Source organism: Myxocyprinus asiaticus, chromosome 2 (genome assembly GCF_019703515.2).
Source record: "Myxocyprinus asiaticus isolate MX2 ecotype Aquarium Trade chromosome 2, UBuf_Myxa_2, whole genome shotgun sequence".
NCBI lineage: Eukaryota > Metazoa > Chordata > Actinopteri > Cypriniformes > Catostomidae > Myxocyprinus > Myxocyprinus asiaticus.
In genome coordinates this window covers 43,348,100-43,370,228 of record NC_059345.1, presented here as the reverse complement: position 1 = coordinate 43,370,228, position 22,129 = coordinate 43,348,100, and the positions used below count along the sequence as shown (strand labels likewise).

Genomic DNA, 22,129 nt, shown 5'->3' with positions numbered 1-22,129 from the left:
ATATATATATATATATATATATATATATATACACACACACACACACACACACACACACACACACACACACACATATATATATATATATATATATATATATATATACACACACACACACACACACACACACACACACAAAAAAAATAAATAAAAAAAACATATATAGATATAGTAGTGTATACAGGTACAGTGATAAGTTTAACCAATAGGTTAATTCAGTGTGATATAATAGTAGTCACTATTATTAATTAAATTTTTCTGGTGATGTTATGGAGAGAGAAAAAAAGATATAGACAAAGTCACTGAGTGATAGATAGATATCAAGACAATTTGAAACAATCATAGTAATAACAATAGTAGTAGTAGTAGTAGTAGTAGTAATAATAATAACAATAATAATAATAATAATAATATCATCTCAGCTTTGAGATTTTTGACCAGTCAATAAAATGATTGCAGATATACACAACTCTCTAGTTCTGGGAGCCGCTTCACCACCGCTGGTGAGCACAACCAACAGACCCCACCGACACAGACACCAACCCCACCTCCAGTCCACCTGGCCCCCCCTCCCCTCCGCCAGCAAAACCCAACCCCCATACCAGCGGTTAAGCCTCTGTGCTCCTCTGTGTCTTCCTCCAAAAAGGATGCTGGGGCAGTATGACAGGCACCTGCAAACCAAGCTCACCTGGTCTGGTTGTGACCTGACAGATAACCAAAAATCATTGTTTGGTTGCAATTTTTAGTTGGTAATCTGTGGCTGGAACCGTGGTGTGCACCAGTTAGCTCCCCAGCCAGAGACACCATATCCAACCCAGATAGCACTCCGACACAGTCACGTTAAATGAGAGAAGGGACCGCCGGCAGAGGCGGCAAAGGGAGGGACCAGGCAAAACAAAAACCGAACCGGTAATGCCCATGCTGACAAGACGTGCAGGTGTGTTTGCTCAACACGGTGAAACAAACTCTGGCTACGTCTATGACATCAGGGGGTGCTACAACTGCTTGCAGACAGAGTGTCCATTTATTTTTGTTTTGTTATTTGTATTTATTTATTTTTTTTCATTGCATCACAAATCAAATGCCATGGACTCTGCTGGACTCGGAAAAAGATCCAGAGTCCCAAAGGTTCGAGTCCGAGTAAAAATGCATCTGAGTCCGTGACAAGTCCAAGTCCCTTAAAATTGGACTCGTGACTCGGGCTCGAGTCCAAGTACGAACTTGAGTACCCCCACTCTAGTTGGAGGGGAAAAAAAGTTTTTTGTATATCTGTCTAGCTGTCTCTGTTAAACAAGACACATCTAAATTATCAAAAGTAAGTCACAGGGTTCCTGATGATTCAGAGTTACTGAGGGCTGTTTTTGCAGACATCCGTGTAAAGATGTCTTCTATGCTGAGCCATCACTTTACTCTGAAGAGCTCAGATAGCCCATTATCAACTCTATCTGCTTAACAGTGAAACGTCACGATAGCAGCAGGTGCCAGCAAACAAGAGTGCCAGTTTTTCTCTCACACAGACAGCTGGTGATTCTCTGTCAACACTTATGCCGTCCCTCTCCCCTCATGTCACAATACCATCTGTTCGGCTTGTGCGCTGCCACTCATATACTCACTTATTCTGCATACTTTTTCACAATTTCTAAACTGATTTTATGGGAAAAAATCCAGGTGCCACATGAAGCAACTCCTGATGCAGTGCAATATCTGATTGACCTGATTTTAACCTTCAACACTTTTCTATAAAATGCTAGTGGTGCTCTTCTGTTTAGTGTCATAAAAAATAATATTTTGCAGAGATCTGCAGAGCTTTCGTCTAGAGCACAGATTCTGTACAAGCAGTCGTTAGCTCTTTGCTGAAGCTGCTCTGCCCCTGCTGATGTTCTGTGATTTAATTCCGACCACTTCTGGGCTGTCATGTGACATCTTTTGTCATTCATTTCCTCTTTATTTTATCAGGGAAGGGGCCTTGCAGTCAGGGCTTAATTTTTGCCTTTACAGAATTGGATCCAGCACCTATTTTAGTGAATCCCTCATATGCTTCTGAAAGAAATGTGTACTATGTACATATTTTTCATGAAAAATCATAAATCATTCATGTTATCATTAATAATAACAATGCTGTCAGTACCTTGCAGCATATTCCCTGTAAAAAAAAAGTAATGATGCAGTTTTCCCTTAATCAAGTGAAGACTATGCCACATCTATATCATGACACACATGTATTAGGGGTGGGTGGTATGACCAACATCTTATATCGGGGTATGGGATATACGCTCACTGAGCATTTTATTAGGAACACCTGAAAACCTACTTATTCATGTGATTATCTAATAAGCCGATTGTGTGGCAGCAGTGCAGTGCATAAAATCATTCAGATATGGGTAAGGTGCTTCAGTTAATGTTCACATCAACCATCAGAATGGGTTGATTGTTGATGCCAGATGGGCTGGTTTGAGTATTTCTGTAACTGATGCTCTCCTCCTTCATGCACAACAGTCTTTATAGTTCACTTAGAATTGTGCCAAAAACTAAAAGAACTCTGCGGACAAAAATGCCTTGTTGATGAGAGAGGTCACCGGAGAATAGCCAGACTGGTTTGAGCTGAGAGAAAGGCTCAGATTGCACAACATGTCAAACCTTGAGGCGGATGGGCTACAGCAGCAGAAGACCACGTCAGGCATTTTATTATGACCGTAGTGTTCCTGATAAAGTGCTCAGTGAGTGTATGCGCACTTGTGACCAGTGTTAATTTCTGCAGTTTTTTGTTTTAGTCATAGTTTTAAACCCAAAGTATACTTTGGTCAGACAGGACTCGTGACACATATCTCATAATCAGCAAAGTGCGCAGACACTGAACGCACGCAGACTGATTTTTTTGCAGTAATTAGTTTGTTCACAAGGTGGCAACACTTACATTTTGAGCCGTTGCTGTCGCGAAGAAGCACTAGAAGAAGATGTAATCACCGCGAAATATCAGGACATGAAGGTGAAAACAACAAAGATGGATACCAGCACTCCCCTTTTCTTCCCAATTTGGAATGCCCAATTCCTCGTGGTGGCGTAGTGACTCGCCTCAATCTCCGCTGCCTCCACGTCAGAGACTGTCAAGCCGCGCATCTTATCACGTGGCTTGCTGAGCACGTTACCGCAGAGACATAGTGCGTGTGGAGGCTTCATGCTATTCTCCGTGGCATCCACGCACAACTCACCACATGCCCCACCGAGAGCGAGAACCACATTATAGCAACCACGAGGAGGTTGCTATAATGTGACCCATGTGACTCGGCCTTCCCTAGCAACCGGGCCAATTTGCTTAGGAGACCTGGCTGGAGTCACTCAGCACTCCCTGGATTCGAACTCACGACTCCAGGGATGGTAGTCAGCATCTTTACTCGCTGAGCTACCCAGGCCCCCCGGATACCTGCATAACTTGAGTCTGTAGGAATGTGAAGACATCTTTATGGGTCTAAACTCCTGAAGAGAAAGTCCGGTGTCTCATAGCAGTCGTAGAGCTTATGCACCAACCACCTGTGTATGCGTGCAGTTACATCAGAGCCCTTCTTTCAAGGGGAGCCTACAAGCTTAGCATAAAATAGTGTACCACAGTGATCCTATAGACATTCTGTGGGTGGTACACTGGCGAGGAAACAAAAGGCTTTTTTTTAAACTTTTTTTTTTAATGGATGTCTATGGTGGAGATGCTTCTGTGTGCTGAATAAACTGCTTTTCTGCTTTTTTTTTTTTTTTTTTTGCTTTTTTTTTTTTTTATACCTGGGCTTTCCTTTAAACAATTCTTTTGGAATGAACTATGTCTGAAGTTTACTATGATAAAATAGATGTTTTATAAGAGAAGACAAGGACAATTTTGCAACAGGTAAGTGGCAGTTTACGACACTCGCCATTCATTTGTATGGGATCAGCAAACGGTGACTTTCTATTGTAACATGCTAGTTGACCGTTACCAAAGTCTTTCTAGCATGTCAGTCCACCATCGGCCATCTTTGGAATGTTATTGGGAGACTATTTCCAGTCATGCCAGTGCAGCTCCTATCTACTTAAATGGGGGAACACTGAAATCTCAAAAATGGTTGGTCAAGATTATGATCAAAGAACATATTTCAAATCAGCAATTAAATATGATAATATTGGAATCATAAATTGTGCTTCTTTGCCTCTCATTACGCTAAAACACACAATTTTCCCGGCTTGTGTAGCTTTTGCTCATGTGCGTTAGCGAGTTGATTGACAGGCGGTGTCTGTATCTAAAAGGTGATTGGCTCTATTACCTGTAAGGCGGGACTTCCTTTCTACTTCCGTTGACTGTTGGGCACAATAGCTCCTTGGTTGGGCATTCCAATTTCTCCCATTCATTTAAATAGAAGTGGCCCATCTCTGCTAAATAGTCTCTGCCTTTACGCTCTCTCCCATGGTAAAAATGCGGAGGTTATCTCAGAATAGAAGATCTCTTGTTATATGGAGTATACTTTGACAGGCTTACGATCGACTGTACGCAGACATTGAGTGTTCACGTAAAAATGGAAGTATAACTAGGCCTTTAGGCTTTTGATGCTAAAGTTCCATTATTTAGTGCATACATCAAATGTAATCTTTTTACTCTGACTACAATGGCATAGAATTTTAGTCAACAAAATTAACATTTCAGTCTTTTCTCTTTAGATGTAAACACAATTTGCTGTCATAACAACCTGTAACCTTCCCACCTTTGTTGCCACCACTGTTCAGACACGCTCCTCCTCTTATTCTTGTACCACATTTCATTACTAATTATGCTTCTCTCCTCTTGGGAGACTAATGAAGATGCTGTCTGTTGTTAGATTCTGTTTCACATCCAGGGTGGAATGGCATGCGTTCCCCGTAATGCAATGAGCAATGTTTTTTTTTGTGTGTGTTTTTTTTCTGCTGTGTCATAAAGATGGCAGTTCATTAGACAGCACACTTTTGTATTAGCATCTTGCACTGCTATTGATGTAATGGCACCTCGTCTGGTGTCTTCCCGTGGGCGAGCTGAGATTTTAATTTCTTGGCCTAATGAAGCATCACAGCTGGGCTGTGGGAGTGGTGAAGAGCGTAGCTCAGCTTACACAGGGGCTTTTTGCGCTTTAATAAACAAAGCCACAGGGACGGCGTCTTGGCAATGTGAACGTGATGATGTCTCTCCGGCTGATCTCAGAGAGGGAGTAAAATGGGCCATTTGTATTCTTCACACTGCGTCTCCTCTATCTAAGATGTCCCATTTCTTTTGCTAAGGAAAGGCCATCATGGCTTTTTCCATTAAAGAGATCATTCTCTCTCACTCCCTCTCTGTCACTTTGGCAACAGCGATATGACTCACTGACATTTCAGCTGTTCAGTTGCATGGAGGAAGCCTGGTGTTTGTCTGGTCTCATGCTGTCTTTTACACAAATGAGACACTTTAAATGATGTAAGTGGCTCATAACCTGACAAACTGTCATGTGTGTCATGAGCAAGCAGAATAAAAACCTATAATTCCAAAGTAATCGCTATCATCCCATTCCATCATCCTTAGTGTCTAGACAAGGTGTGCAGCTGGTGCCGTTTATGCAGGTCTGTCACGGCTGTTTTCAGCCTTCTTTTTTGCAAAATGTCCTAAAGCAAGAAGCCAAATGAGAAATTAGTGTGATTGCAATAGTAGTTGGTTAATTACAGATTGTCTCATTATCCTGGATGGCATTGATTAGCTTCCATCTCTTTTCTGTTTGATTGGATTAAGGTGTGTGTTTGTGTGTAAGTGCACGCTCCAGTTCGGGTTGATTGGGTTAATCAGTAGAGCAGTGGCAAGCTGGATGGGAGGCTAATACTAGCTAAGAACTGTCTCTCTCACCTCTCTCTGGCCCCGCTCCTTCATATCTAAACCACAAATTACCCATTCCCCTCGTCTCTAATCTTTCTACTCTCTTCTATCGTCCATCACTCATTACATTCACACCGCTGGCAGCAGTCTTAATCTTAGACATTTAAAGCATCTTTTGTATGAGTCATGCCACGTGTTCACCTGGTCTGGCTCGATGAACTGTCAGGTACACTTTCACCATGAGCAGGATGATAAATGCATGGAGTCTGTGTTAGAAAGGGCTGACTGATTCTCAGATGAGCTCTCACACTCTTTTAAACACTGAGCACAAACACACACTCTTACACACATACAGAGGACATCCAACACCTACCGGAGGAATAGCCCAAACCCTACCTGACCTGTCAGAGATTCCAGCTCGGAATAAAGCAGATGGTGTAAAAATGCCCTCTCAGTTGAATGGCAACTGAAAGTATGATCTGTTTACTGGCCTTGATTTAACGCTATAAAATCTGTTTATATTTCTCCAAAGGCTACTGTTAAATAGTTTATTTTGCCAGTCAGCTTCAGTTGTTTATCCAGTTTATTCCTAAATGGATTCTAATTAGTCTCTCTTTCTATCTCTGACTTTACATCCTATCACTCACCCTCTTCGTGACCTACCCGCCTCCTACCTTCCTCCTTCACCATTAGTCCAGAACCATACACAAGTATGCAAACACATACGCGAATGCTTGGCCAATGCATTTAAAACGCACTGTCCAGTTGAACATACTTATGGGCGCTCCTACGTTGTTGTGGGTAGAGTTACCTTCAAACGTCTGTGCCATTAAACTTGATATGTGATTAATTACTTAATGAAATTACTTAATAAAAATAATTAACCAAGCTCAAAACTATCTTGCTACAAAATATCCAGTTATGAAAGCTTAAATAAATGTTACGTCAGATAGCATAAAACTGCACTTGTATTTCTGAGCTGCCGAACACTGCACTCGACAGCAGTGTGTTAACATTTCATGCACTGTCAGTCATGTGCAGCACATCACCGTTTCAATCATAGGCTGTTTATTGGAAAGTCCCGCCAATTTCAGAGCTCGACCTATCACAATATAGAGAAGCTGGGCTTCCAGGAGTGAAAAACATTTTTCAATAGGCAATCAGATGCAGATCTGATGCTATTAGCGCTCATAGACTTCAAGAGCAGGTACATGTATCTGCCACAGACATGCTTTAATGGGGCTCTATGGGTCATGCATCCAGTGTTTTCTATGAACATTAATGTACAAAAAGATGGATTGTGTTACTTGAACAAACAGTGGATAGTGGTGCACAAAGAGTAATATGTAATTTATCAAGATTATTTGTACATACACTCACTGAGCACTTCATTAGGAACACCTTTAAACCTACTTATTCATGCAATTATATAATCAGCCAATTGTGTGGCAGCAGCGCAGTGCATAAAATCATGCAGATACGGGTCAGTAGCTTCAGTTAATGTTCACATCAACCATCAGAATGGGGAAAAATGTGATCTTGGTGATTTAGGCCGTGGCATGATTGTTGGTGCCAGATGGGCTGGTTTGAGTATTTCTGTAACTGCTGTTCTCCTGGGATTTTCACACACAACAGTCTCTACAATTTACTCAGAATGGTGCTAAAAACAAAAAACATCCAGTGAGCAGCAGTTTTTTGGACGGAAATGCCTTGTTGATGAGAGAGGTGAACGGAGAATTGCCAGACTGGTGACAGTTTACTTTAATACCTGCTCTAGTGCCTTTTGTGTCAACGTTGACTTGCATTGCGTTATAAATTGCGGTCTGACACGTTTCAGAAGGCAGTGACGCACAGAGTCAAACTTGCGTATCGCGAAGCGTTTGCATTCATGCAAAGTTGGTTTTGGTCCTTAAAATGAAGAATCAAGGTACTTTTTTGCCTGGTGGTGTCGACTCATGTAGCGTAATGATGTTAATTAGGCACTTTAAAGAATGTGACAGGTAAATACTGCCAAGCTGGTTTGCCACCAGCAGTTTTCATTGGCCAGCAACTAATGCAGCCAAGACCTGTTCTCCATGGTTATTTTTCAACTTTAGTAGGATGTTTTTAATATAGATCAGGCCCATTCATATGGAGGCTTACCGTCTGCATGGCAAGTTCGGTGCATGCAAGCTGCTCTCTCTCTTTCATGAGAAATCAGGACATCTTTCGCCATCTAATGCTCAACATCTTTACTGCCTCCATATTCTCTTTTTTTTTTTATGTTTGTGTTGTTGCATTTCATCTCTCTCTTTAACCTCTGCTTTTGGGTTGGCAGGATAGATTTGACAAGTTTTGAAAATACTTCTTTAACAGCCAAGAGGACTTGAGGAGACCCAAGCAGTGTGTGTGCAGTCACTTTTTTAGTGTTTGCCACAACTTCAGCTCACAGCCTTGTGATTTCCATCTACCCTCCCTAATAAATCAATAAGACTTATCAAGCAGTCAGCACTGATATAAGTCTGTTTACACATGCAGACAAAGAGTGATGGAAGCTGATTGTAGATGGCTGTGTGACGAGGAGGAGGGCGGGGCCGGGCCGTGAGGACACATGCCCGGCCCTGAATCGGGCTAATCAGCCAGGAGGGGGATAAAGACGAGCCGGAGGTGCCGGTTCGAGAGAGAGAGAGAGACACACGCAGCCGCTGTGTGTGTGTTTGTTTGTTTAATTTCCTTTATGTAATTAAAGATATGTTGACTGCTCAGCCGGTTGCCACCTCCTCCTTACCCATCCTTACACATTACACAAACACACAGACACACACACACACACACAGTGGCCGCACACACACAGTGGTTGCATGTGACTCTCTCTCTCTCTCTAACTGGCACCTCCGGCTCGTCTTTATCCCCCTCCCGGCTGATTAGCCCTATTCAGGGCCGGGCGCGTGTCCTCACGGCCCGGCCCTGCCCTCCTCCGCGTCACAGGCAACAAGGACTGTTTGCATAATCATTACTATGTTGAATGAAAAGAGTCTTCAGTTTAGGGGGACTCAGCTGGGAGTTAATGCCAGGAAGGAAGGAAGGAAGGAAGGAAGGAAGGAAGGGAGGGAGGAGAAAAAGAAAGAGGAAGGAGGAATGGGAAGGGAAAGGGAGAAAGAGAGGAAGGGAAAAGGAAGGAAGGGAAAGAGGAAGCAAAGGAGGAGGAAGGGAAATGGGAAGGAAGAAAAGGAAAGAGGATGGAAGGAAAGAAAAGAGGAAGAAAGGAAGATTGTATGCAAGTAAACTGAAGATGTTTCATTCATCCTTGTCATGGCAGAATTCATTTGTTCACAACTGGACGTTGTTCCTCATTATTTCAGAATTTTTTCATTTGATTGGCTTCATTAGTTGTAGGAGAATGAGAATATCCTTTACATTTAACATTGTGTTACATCGCACATTGCTGTGGGAGTCTCCTCCTCATGCTTTAAATCACACTCTCTATACAAGAACCAAAAACGTAATGTGTTGTTGGCGAAACCTCTTTAGGTTTCCTTACAGAATGCATTTTTTATAAGTCTGTTTAAAGGTTAGTTGTATTTAATCATATGAAGGTTAGTTAATTTTATGTCTTTATTTAAAATGTTGTTGTCCTTATCTGTTTAAAAATGTGCTTTTGTCATGTGTAACTTTTGGTATTTAACAAGCACTGCTTGAAGGATAGTTATAGTTGTTGCTTTAACTGTTTAAAGATTGTTATAGTTATGTGTTAAACTGCTTGTTATTATTTCTTTACAGTTTGAACTCCATATAAAATAATGATAAACCACAGTTCATCAGAAATAGCTGTAGATAAGCTGTCAAGCGCTTAGTGGGAAATTCTGCTGCAAAGTAAACAAACATTGCAGGGTTTTCACTTTTGCTCATAATGAGACGAATATGCCTACAGTGCACACCATGAGTTTGACTTCACTTTTCCATTTCAGCAGAGTTTTGGTTGGTTCTCACTTTAAAAGGTATTACTGTAGCTATTGCAGTTTTTACACATGTATACACAATTCAACCTCAGTCTTTGCCTTTGCTATCTTCTGCATTGTTGATTGTGGTTGTGTAATGAGGGTTAGGGGAAAACCACATTAGCAGCCATTACAGAAAGCTCTGCCTTCTTTTTCACTTGCATTCACTCTTTACCACTCTGTGTCCATCTCCCCCTCCCTACATAGCTCTAGCCATCTCTCTCCTATCTCAGTCTCTCTCCCCATGGATGCAAACATGCAGAGATGCACCTGGCCCTCTGTTTTACATTCATGAGTGAATAAGGCCTGTAGCATCTGCGCGTGTGCCTCCCCCACACAAGTGCAAATGACCCAACCAAGAGAGAGAGAGAGAGAACCATAATGCTCCTCAAAATGCTGCATTCTGCCTGGTAATCTTCTTCGCTTTGGGCTTCATTCACTTTATAACCCAAAGCGTTAAGTTTCGATTGCTCGATCTGCTCAAATCCAGCTCTAAAAATTTAAAACAGGTTTTTCACTTTACCTTTTAAACATGGCCCATATCAGACACTGATCAAAACAGGTGATGATTCCATACCCTGGCATGTTCCTTGTAACATTAATTTCACATAGTAATTTAATATTTGAGATTATTTTCTTTTGTGAAATTGGAAGATGTTTGGATGTCCAGTCTTATTAGCATTAATGACACTTTCTATTGTTACTTTTCAAAGCAAGTATCACAACATTTGAGACCTAATGTAAATATATTTTGTTGCTATTTTTTATAATACTTCATATAGATAATGCTTCAATATTTATTGAACTGTGGTGTGAATGTAGGTGACTTTTGTAGGACTGCATTGCTTTTCATGTTTCTGTTTAAGAAGTTACTGTTTAAAAACAAATGCTCGGTGGCAACACTTCAGAGTTTAGTGCTTTGTTCAAATTTAGTTGAAAATGACCATAAAGGCTTGTGTGGTGGACAGAAACAACCCGTTTCCAAAAGATTAATGAAGATGTTGGCTTCTTTAGATTTCCATCATCATAGATTACGTTCATTACAATCACCTATTCTAGTAAGACTCTATTGAACTTTTTGAAGGTATTGCACAAATTCCAGTTGCCAACGGCTGTTTTTAATTTCCAAAATACAACCGCCAAAGGCCATTTCTTCACTTTGAATCATAAGTATTACTTTATAATAACTTTTATTAACATTTTCACACATTATTAAATATGTACAGTATATTATTTAACAGATCATTAGAGCTGCAGCACTGCTCAATGACATCTCTTAAATTTTAAAATATGTTTATTTGGGGAAAATACCTTAATTATCCATTGTTACATACAGAGATGAGCCAAAACTTTATGACCACCTGCCTAATATGCTGTTGGTCCTCCACGTGCCACCAAAACAGCTGCCGACCCACAGAGGCATGGACTCTACAAGACCCCTGAAGGTGTCTTGTGGTATCTGGCACCAAGACATTAGCAGCAGATCCTTCAAGTCCTGTAAGTTGCGAGGTGGAGCCGCCATGGATAGGACTTGCTGGTCCAGCACATCCCACAGATGCTCAATCAGATTGAGATCTGGGGAATTTGGAGGCCAGAGCAACACCTTGAACTCTTCATCATGTTCCTACAACCATTCCCGAACAATGTGTGCAGTGTGGCAGGGCGCATTATCCTGCTGAAAGAGGCCACTCCATGAGAGAATACCATTGCCATGAAGGGGTGTATTTGGTGTGCAACTATGTTTAGGTAGGTGAGTGTGACGAGGAGGAGGGTGGGGCCGGGCCCGGCCCCCAATCGGGCTAATCAGCCGAGGAGAGGGATAAATGCAGCGGGACACGGCAGTTCGGGAGAGTTTTAATTTCTCATTAAACATTATTTTTATGGTTCGTCCGGTTCCCGCCGCCTCCTTTCCCAACCTTAATCTTTGTTACAGTGGCACATCAAATTGGTATCCACATGAATGGCCGGACCCAGGGTTTCCGAGCAGAACATTGCCCAGAGCATCACACTCCCTCCACCAGCTTGTCGTCTTCCCACAGTGCATCCTGGTGCCATCACTTCCCCAGGTAAACGGCGCACACGTGCATGGCCATTCACATGATGTAAAAGAAAATGGGACTCATCGCACCCGGCAACTTTCTTCCACTGCTCCAAGGTGCGTTTCTGATGCTCGCGTGCCCATTGTAGGTGCTTTCTATGGTGGACAGGGGTCATCATGGGAGCTCTGACTGCTCTGCCATTACGTAGCCCCACAAGCATCAGGGTGCGATGCACTTTGTGTTGTGACACATTCTTCCTGTTAGCATAATTAAAATTTTCTGTGACTTGTGCCACAGTAAATCTTCTGTCGGTTCGTACCAGATGGGACAGCCTTCGTTGCCCTCACACATCGATGAGCCTTGGGTGCCCAACACCCTCTCGCAGGTTTTTTGTTTGTCCCTCCTCGGAGCACTGTCGGTAGGCACTAACCACTGCTGACCGGGAGCACCCCACAGGCCTTGCCATTTCAGAGATGCTCTTACCCAGTCTTCTGGTCATAGCAATTTGGCCCTTTTCAAAGTCGCTCAGGTCTGCCCATTTCTCCTGCATTCAACACGTTGACTAAAAGAACTGATTGTTCTCTTACCTTCTAATCTACCCAGACCTTGACATGTGGCCTTGTTAGGTGATGATCAACATTATTCGCTTCACCTATGAGAGGTCATAATGTTTTGGCTCATCGGTGTATAATCAAAGGTTTGTTAGTACTGCCAATTTTTTATTAACTCACATCAGCGTTTAACATTAGCAGTGACCTCATGCATGACAGCTCGTGTAACAGAACAGTGTTCCTCTGCAGCTCCATTGGGTGCCAGTGCTGACGGACTTCCAGAGGAAGGATTCTGTTTGGGGCTTTGTGCCCCCGCCAGACAGTCCTGCTGTGGGAGAACTGCACAGTCCCATCACCTTGCACTTAGGAGACTACAACCTGGATGGCTTTCCTGATGCCCTGGTCATTCTCTGTAACACCAGCGCCAGGTGAGTCAGGCTTCTGTGTTAAAATGTGTATGCAAAAGACTCAGTATATAAATGAAGGTCTACTGTGTAATTTTGCAGTATTGAATCATAATAGAAGGCTATATGTTTTTTAGTTTAAAAGTTAAAAAACCTTTGCCACCATTAGGCTTTAAAAAAATAATAATAATAATTTAAACCACAGAAAATAGTGCTTGGGAACTTTTTACTTTTATCAGAAACAAGCCAGTACTGAACTTCAACCTTGATTATTTTCCCTTTTTTCCAAATAGGACATTTTTGATATTGCCACAGGAGCTGCTTTTCAAAGCACTGCAGCACTCTTTCCTCCCTTTATTCCTTGAAAGTTTAAGTTTCAGATGGTAGATTTCTTGGATAATATTGATATAGTGAATAGACAAGCAACTTAAAGGGACTGTATTCTACACTTGTAGCATTTTACTTTTTTCTCCTGAATTCCACTTAAAATGTTAGTTATTGTTTCTTACAACAAAAGCAATATAGTTTGACATTACCATGACCTCTCTCTCTGACCTTTAGAATTTAACCATGTGCTTATACTACTGTACTTTTAAGACTTCAATATACAGTTGACCTCTGTTATAATTGGCTGACCTCATCGCACAAAAACTAGCTGAGTAGCTCAGACTTTCTTTGATCAGGGTAAGCCAAGTTGCTGAATACTAAATAGGCGTGGACAGACATATATTAGTGTGCTCATGGTTGTGAGGTCACAACCATAATTATTTCTGAATTACCTTTTTTGGAGCTTAGTTTCCATAAATGGTTTGGGAAGATTGTACTGCTTTGGAGTATATTCTCATCATGCATAAAAAAAAATTTATTTTGAAAGAGCAAGGGAAATCCTGTTTTCCATAATACTGTATGTTTACACAGCTTAAAATTATATATTAAGGCATACTTTACACTTCATTCATTATTACAATAACATAAAATTAATGGCCAGTAAATTGGATAGATCAGAGACCTTATTATCAATAATGTTAGCCAAACCTTTTCGTCAACAAAAGGGAGAGAGCAGGTAGCTGTGAAGAGCCAAAAGCATGTTGTCTGTCTTCGATTTCACCCGACCTGAGTGAGGACAGGCAGGACTGAGAGAGCAGCGGGAAGGGCATGAATGGATTAACAGCTCTCTGATTGAGAGAAGATACCAGAGGCTTTGCTGCTGGTCCTGAGGTGACTCTGAGAGATGCTCCAGATGCATTTAAAAAACAAAGAGAACTTCAGCTGGCCTGACGGTCAGGAGATTTTTCTGCAGACTTAGAGAGTCCCATGTAGTCAACTAAAGCATAGAAGAGTTAATCCACATGCACAAATAGAGTATTAGATAACAAGTCTTTCTTTTTTTTATGATTTTACTCTTTTGTCTTTGATCTTCATGCTTAATACATTAGGACAACCTAATCTTTAAGTCAATGGAGGCTTAACCCTTCCCTCTTTTTTGGGTCAGTGTCATAAGACTTTAATGCAGCTATAGGCTCCTCTTATCACCCCACAGCCAATCTCATCATCATCACTTTGATAATAATCAGGCAACATGCATCTAGAGACCCCAGAAATACACCAGAGTTTGATCAAGTCAGCCTTTTGTCATTATCGTCGCCTCAAAAGGCTTTAGCGCCTTGGAGAGTGATTTTATTCTCATCAGCCAGGAGCTGGGCATTAAAACCTTCTCTCTTCACAGATGGCCACTTCCTTATCTCATACCAGTCTGTGCTCAGATCACTCTTAACACTCCCATTGGCTAGCAGCTGAACTCTCTCATTAAAGTGACTACGCAAACTGCAGCGTCTTTGTCTGAATCTTTGGATTGTTTGAACACTCTGTGAGCATGTTAACTTAACCGTATTGTTAAGAAAGCACTTATTGTTTGCCTTTTCCATTTCACTTCCCTTTTTCCAGTTATCTTTTTTTAAGCTCTTGGTAAAATTGTTCTATTTACATCTGATGATTTCATACCCCTGTTATTTGCATAATGTATGTATATTTCAGTTTTGAGAAAACAAGGCACCCTTCAAGCTGTTCTCGATAATGAATCAACATCTCTCGAGAAAATAAAAAAGAACAAGGAAGAGAACAACATTGTGCAGACAAATACAGGTTTTTGCATTTTATGTGGCTGTATCGAGTACATGGTAATAGGGGCCTTGTGGATTTTTCAAAGGGGCAGTATGTATACATTTGTGAGGTCAAGAACAGCTCTTGGCATGCTGATATCCACCGAACAAATTGGCATTTTGCTGTTTGAAAATGAGTCAAGAATTTAGATGCGGGTAATGTTATGCAAGTCTTTTTTATTATTTCCAAAACGCTTTCAAATGGCCTCCAGCCCATTTTGTTAGCAAAGGTTGCCATTGTTTCTGAGGTGATAGAGTGTGTTGGTAAGTTTTTTTTGTTTTTTGTTTTTTTTTTTTGGAGTGAGTGGGTGGGTGAGAGAGTTTACCCAACTAGCCAGAGACATTTCAAAGTCAAAACAATTTAAAATTTATATGAGAGCTTTGCACCTCTTTTAAATGAGCCATAAATAGTTCTCAGCAGATATGAAAAGGTTCATTGTCATTGTTTGCATTTAATACTGTGTTTCATTTTATTAGCTTTGCTGATGTTCTGTTTTTATCCATCCTTTTCAGCTTTAGACCATAGTATTAGCCCCTTTTCTTTTTTACCTCCTCCTGTTTCCCCTTCTTTGTGATGTGCTTCTGTCTCCTCTTTCTCTCTATCTCTCTCTCTCTCGCTCTCCCACTCACTCTCTCACTCTGTCACATCCTGTCGAGGAGATATAAGATAAAGGGATGTCATTGGCAGATGATGTAGGTGTAAATGTTATTTTTAGCTACTGTTGTGCCCTTACCTACAAACCGGAATGAAAGCTTACCGTTTCCTATTTAGTCTGATATTTTGGATTTTAAATCATAATCAGTAGCATCTGTGGAAAGGAAATGTAAGACAAATAGAAAATCACTGTTACATCATAGAAATTGATCAATCATAAACATAAGTTTTAAAAGTTGGACAATTTTGCAAGACATTTTAAAGGCTTTTGTGTGTTTGGATAGCATTGCAGAATGGCCATTGGCATTTCTTGTCTTAATTCAAGGATGGACTGGCCGTAGGGAGCACCGTGACTTTTCCCGGTGGGGCAGTCGTCGACTTGTGGGCCAGCTTTTGAAACCAAATTTAGATACAAAATATATATACAAAGATTTTAAAGGGAGCCCCGTCCTGAAGTTCTAACTTGTAGGGGATGTTTGGTACAGTACATTACAATACTGCACAATTAATCAAAAATAGTTTAGATTACAAATATGGCTGCTGCAATTAATTTATCATGAAAGTGTCAATTGCAGACTACCCTTAAGACACAGTGTATTCCAGTCTTGTGTTCGTTTTCTATTTACAATGTTATTTTTTGCAACATTGAGCATTGTAACTAATCAGGCACATGTCCATTGTGCGCATGATTGCAATGCAGTCAGAGTGTCTAGGACCAAGAAGAATCTTTTGGATGGATTTGAACATGCTAAAATAAAAATAAAAAGTTGGGTAAATTTATAAAAGTAAGGCAACTAGCTGCAAAGCATTTTTGAGTTTACTCAACAGGAAAATTAGTTGTACCAATTTAACAATTCAAGTTGGATTATAAATTCTATGAACTCAAAAATATCAGTGATTATTAAGTTCGATAAACTTGCAATTTTAAGTACTGTTGTCCATTATTTTTAATATTCTTTGATATTAACATTTTATTGATAAAAACAAAAAACAAAACAGGATTGAAGAAACAGAACATACACACAAAGTATGTACAAATTATATGTCCCTCCCACTGAACATCCCCCACCCTACAAACATCTAGTGGTCCAACACAAAATGAAAGTGTACACACATGCAAATACAAATACAAAAAAAAATAAAAACCAGACAAGAGGAAACACTTAAGAATATATATATTTAAAAAAAAATCATAAGTTTAAAACTACAAATCTCCCTCCACTTCCCCTCCTGAGAACCTTCTAAAAAGGCTAAAAAGGCTTTATTAAACAACTTAACCATATTACCTAGCCTTCTATATGACATTCCTTCAAATGCCACTACCCTGCCCATCTCTGTACGCCACTCTTGAAACGAGGGCACTCCAGCCAACTTCCATCCCTTAAGAATAATTTGTTTGCTAATCATAACACTGGCCAGGACCCAATGCTTTATGTATTCATCCCCTGTATTAATGACCGCCCCATCACCTAAAATACAGAGTCTGGGGCAAAATGAAATTTGAGTGCCCAATACGTCACACATAAAACTCTGAACCCTCAACCAAAATTCTTGGATCTTAACACACCACCAAAAAACATGGGCTGTGTCCCCATTTTCTGATTGGCATCGCCAGCATGTGGGTGTGTCTTTAAGACCAAGCCTATACAATCTAGAGGGGGTCCAGTAGAATCTATGTAAAATCTTAAATTGCATAAGGCGCACCCTTGCATCTCTAGATGTAGACTTGATGTTTTTTAGAATCCTTGCCCACACTCCCTCCTCCAATACCAAGTTTAAATCTTCCTCACATAATCTCTTGAGAGAAGTTGAAGCTCCGTTCCCCCAGACTCTGAATTAGCAGGGAGTAATACACTGATGCTTTTCCAAAAGCAGTAATCACCACACCCAGAGTATCTGCCGCTTTAGGTGGCTGTATGCTACTCCCAAAAATAGTACAGAGCAGGTGGCGCATCTGTAAATACCTACAAAATTGAGACCTGGGAATCCCAAAATGTTGAACCATATTTTCAAAGGATCTCAACACTCTACTCTAATATAGATCACCGAGCGTATTAACCTCCCTCACAATCCACTCTGTCCAGCAGAAAGGGGACTTATTAATAAATAATTTTTGTTCAGCCATATGCTCGAGGCAACATTTAAATAAATGTCTGAATTAAACACTCCGGACACTTTTGTCCATACTGAGTGCAAATGCGAGACAACGGGGTGCAACTTAACTTCTCCGGTTAGTTTGATAGAAAGGCTTTGCAATGGCAAAATAGGGGCAAGAAATTCCTGTTTAATACAAAACCAGGGAGGGGCTCTCTCAGGTGGAAGCAACCAATGGGCCAAATGTCTGAGACCGAATGCATAATAATAAAACAAAATCTTGGGTAGGTCTAGCCCACCTTTGTCAATTGGCCTGTGTAACTTATTGAAGTGTAATCTGGGATGCTTACCATTCCAAATGAAGGAATTTGCTATGCTTTCAGATTGCTTGAAATCCCTTTTTAGTGAGATCAGTCAGCAGGCTGGTGACGTCAGAACAATTAGTCACAAACCTTCGATAGTAGCTGGCCAGCACCAGAAACTGTCTCACCTCCTTTTTGGTCTTGGGTCTCGGGCAGGTCGCGATCGCTGTGGTTTTATCAATTTGAGGTCGCACCTGCCCATGACCCAAGTGGAACCCCAGATACTGTACCTCCACCCGTACAATTGCGCATTTCTTCGGGTTTGCTGTGAGCCTCGCTCATCGCAGTGACCTCAGAACTGCCACCAGATGCTGCAAATGCCGCTGCCAGTCACTACTGTAAATAACAATATCATCCAAATAAGCAGCGGCATACGCAGTATGCGGTCTGAGGATTTGGTCCGTAAGCCGCTGAAACGTGGCCGGGGTCCCAAACAATCTGTACGGAAGGGGATCTGCTAATATCCCTTTGTCAAATCCAGTGTCGATTAAAAGCGAGCCGAGCCCAACCGATCGAGCAGTTCATCAGTATGAGGCATTGGATACGTGTCAAATTTAGACACCATGTTGACCTTTCTATAATCCACACAGAACCGGACAGAGCCATCGCTCTTAGGTACCAGAACCACCGGGCTGGCCCAATCACTGTGGGATTCTTCTATTACGCCCATATCGAGCATGGCCTTTAATTCTTCCCATCCTACTTGTTTCTTGTGTTCGGGTAAGCGGAAGGGACGACTACGTACCACTACCCCGGGGGTTGTCTCGATGTGGTGTTTTATGAGATTTGTGCGGCTGGGGAGAGGCGAGAACATGTCAGAGAAATTATTTTGCAACCTGGCAACGGCAAGAGGTGGTCTCCACAAGGGACCGGGTGAACTGATTGGCTTTTAGACTCAGCTCCGGGCCGAGCTCCTCCCACTCTGGAACTAACATCACCAAGGATATGGGGACCGCCTCTCTCCATAGTTTTAGTAGGTTGAGATGGTAAATTTGACGTGCCCCGCCCCTATCCGTACACGCTACTTCATAATCGACTTCCCCAACTTGCCGTGTGACCTCAAAGGTCCCTTGCCACTTTGCGAGTAATTTTGAGCTCGATGTGGGTAGCAATACAAGTACTCAAATTCCCGTAGCCGAGCTCCCCTGTTATACAGCCGGGACTGACCTTCTTGTGCCTGTACCAAATTCTCCTGTGATAGTCGCCCCAGTGTGTGGAGTTTTGCTCTCAGGTCAAGAACGTATTGAATTCAATTTTTGCTCTGTGAAGGTCCCTCTTCCCAATTTTCCTTCATGACATCTAACATGCCACATGGCTTACGCCCATATAATAATTCAAATGGGGAAAACCCTGTGGAGGCTTGCGGGACCTCTCGTACTGCAAATAACAGGGGTTCGAGCCACCTATCCCAATTCTGAGCATCTTCGTGCACGAACATATGAATTAAGGTCTTATTAAATCGTTCGACCAAGCCGTTCATTTGTGGATGTTACACGCTTGTCCGAATCAATTTAATTCAATTAAATCGTAATGCTACGTGATTAAATCGTAACGCTAGGCGGAACCAGCACAAAAAGAATGCGCAGATTCTTCAGACAGTCAAATGAATGTTCAGTAAGCCGGTCCATTCGGCTACAGCGTGAGTACCAAAATATGACTTACTCCATTGACTTTATGAAGGACATCGCTTGCTGTGGGCATGTGAATGTTTTACGGCCATCTATTCTCAATTTGGCTTGGAATATCAGTGCAAAAGCAACCTTCCATTGATGTAAAATTTTCTTGCATTCCTTGAATCGATCACGTTTCTCTCTTGTCGAGTTCAAAGTCTGGGAACAAGAAAATGCTGTGGTTCTTCAAAGAAAGCCTTCCTTTACTCCTCACCTTGTGTAACACAAGATCTTTATTGGATGATCTCAGATATTTGGCCAGAATTGATCGGGGCCTGTCTCCCTCAGCGGATCACCGAGCCAGAACCCTGTGAGCTCGCTTGATTTCCAGCTAATGGCCTGTTATGTCGAGCAGACTTAGAAAGAGCCCATCCAGGAATTCCACCGTATTCTGTCCCTCTGCTCCCTCAGGGATTCCCATGATACAGATGTTATTCCGCCGGCTACGGTTTTCCATGTCCTCCAACTTCTTCCAGACACCCTCCAAATCCACCTTAGTTGCCAGCGGATTAGCAGATAATTCCCTCTCCGGTGACTCCAGATAATCAATCCGTTTCTCGACATCCCCCACTCTTGTGACCACATCAGTAAAAAACTCCATGGCAGTGATCGATCGACATATTACAGCAAGATCCTCCAAGTCAGCAACAACCTTCGTCAGCATTGCCGACATGTTCAAAATCTCTCGCCGCATTTCCCACAACTCTCCAACCTAATCGACTCCCTGGTCCGCGGCCTTCTCAGGGGTGTCAGCCTGAGCACGTAAGTGTCTTTTAATGTCTCCAGAGCCTGAGGATTTTGAATTCTTTGACATATTGTCCTCCTAGAACAGTTATGGAACAGAGTGTATCGAATCTCACCGATTTATGTCATTAAAAGTTATTAAAACTAGCAAAGTGCGCAGAGCTTGGCGTTCACATGTCTGATCCTTGCATGGCATCACGTGACTCTTCTATTTTTAGTATTCTTGAAAATAATATTAAAATATATTTTTTATTAAGCAGATCTACATTTCTTCATAAGATCATGTGTCAGCCCCACCAAGATAGCAAATATTTGGTCCAACCTAAAAGGTGGTGTAAGTTACAAGTTCTTTAAACTTTTAGAAGTCAATTTATTTGCTAAAGAAACTTCATCAAAGCAAACACTAATCAGCCTGATGGTGACTTTAAACAAAACACAACTTTTAGAGCTAAAACGTCTATTAAATCAAAACAGATTGTTTACTAATTATTTACATGTCCTCATAAACTTTGACCAAACCCACTTAAATAATTAAAGTGCAAGGGATTGTGGGCATTGGCATGCTCATTAGCAGATGTAACAGTATGAAGTTCATAGTGCTTAGCTTTACAAGGTTCCCACAGATTTTGACCCATGAATTTTCAAGACCTTTCATTAGGTTAAAACTTTAAAGTTGATAACATCCTAAAGACATCGAAATCACAGTTTTTAAATTCCCTGATGCTTAGCTTTTAAATTCACTGATATAATTCTGCCACAAATGGCCTGCTTAAGACTGAGCATCAGTGATCAAACTGAGCACGCTCAAAAGCCTGCAAGTTCTCTGACTTAAATGGCAGAAAAGTTGACTGATTTTAAGTAATCTCAACTTTTTGTAAAATGTAGTTTATCTGACAAAATCGAAGTTGGGTTTTTACCATGACACTAAAGTCTAAATGGCTGCTGAATATATTAAATATATCAAATTACCTAAAATATTGAATAAACAAGCCTACTCAGACCAGGGAATCTTTGGAAATTTGTGAATTATTATTATTTTTTAATTATTTTTTTAATTATTTTGTTATTTATTTTATTATTATTTATAATTCCATGTGCAGATTCTGTATGGCTATCAGTAACAGATCTAAAGAGTGAGTTTAGCGCAGTCTGATGCATGTTGTATGTCTCACCTGAACACAGTTCTCAGCTTGTTTTGGATGTGTAGATTAAATAAAGAATATGGCATGCAGTTGCCCTAAACAGAATATATTTTTAATGTAAATTCTATTAATCGAAATTAATAATCACTCCCATTGGCTGGCAGCTGAACTCATTAAAGTGACTATGCAAATTGCAGCATCTTTTTCTGAATCTTTGGATTGTTTGAACACTGCATGTTGCATGTTGTTAACTGTTATATTGTTAAGCAAGCACTTATTGTTTGCCTTTTCCATTTCACCTTTTTTTTTTTTTTTTTTTTTTTTTTAGTTATAATTTTTCACAATTACAATATCAAGGGAAACAATCGACAATTATGATTTTTTCCATAGTTGTGCAGTCCTACCTTACAGTACAGGTCAACTTATTCAAGTCACTAAAATCACACAATACATCCAATTTAAGGCATCCCTGATACCTAGTTTATTGAAAATATAAGTT

The 22,129-nt window shown here is 41.0% G+C and overlaps 1 protein-coding gene across 1 annotated transcript in view; it reads left to right on the top strand.

The window, feature by feature from the left end:
* itfg1 (integrin alpha FG-GAP repeat containing 1) overlaps positions 1–22,129 on the top strand; it is a 202,146-nt gene that overhangs the window by 80,100 nt on the left and 99,917 nt on the right. The window contains exon 10 of the mRNA XM_051716640.1: positions 12,650–12,828. Within this exon, the coding sequence (XP_051572600.1) occupies positions 12,650–12,828 (179 nt within the window). The remainder of the gene's footprint in view (positions 1–12,649; positions 12,829–22,129) is intronic.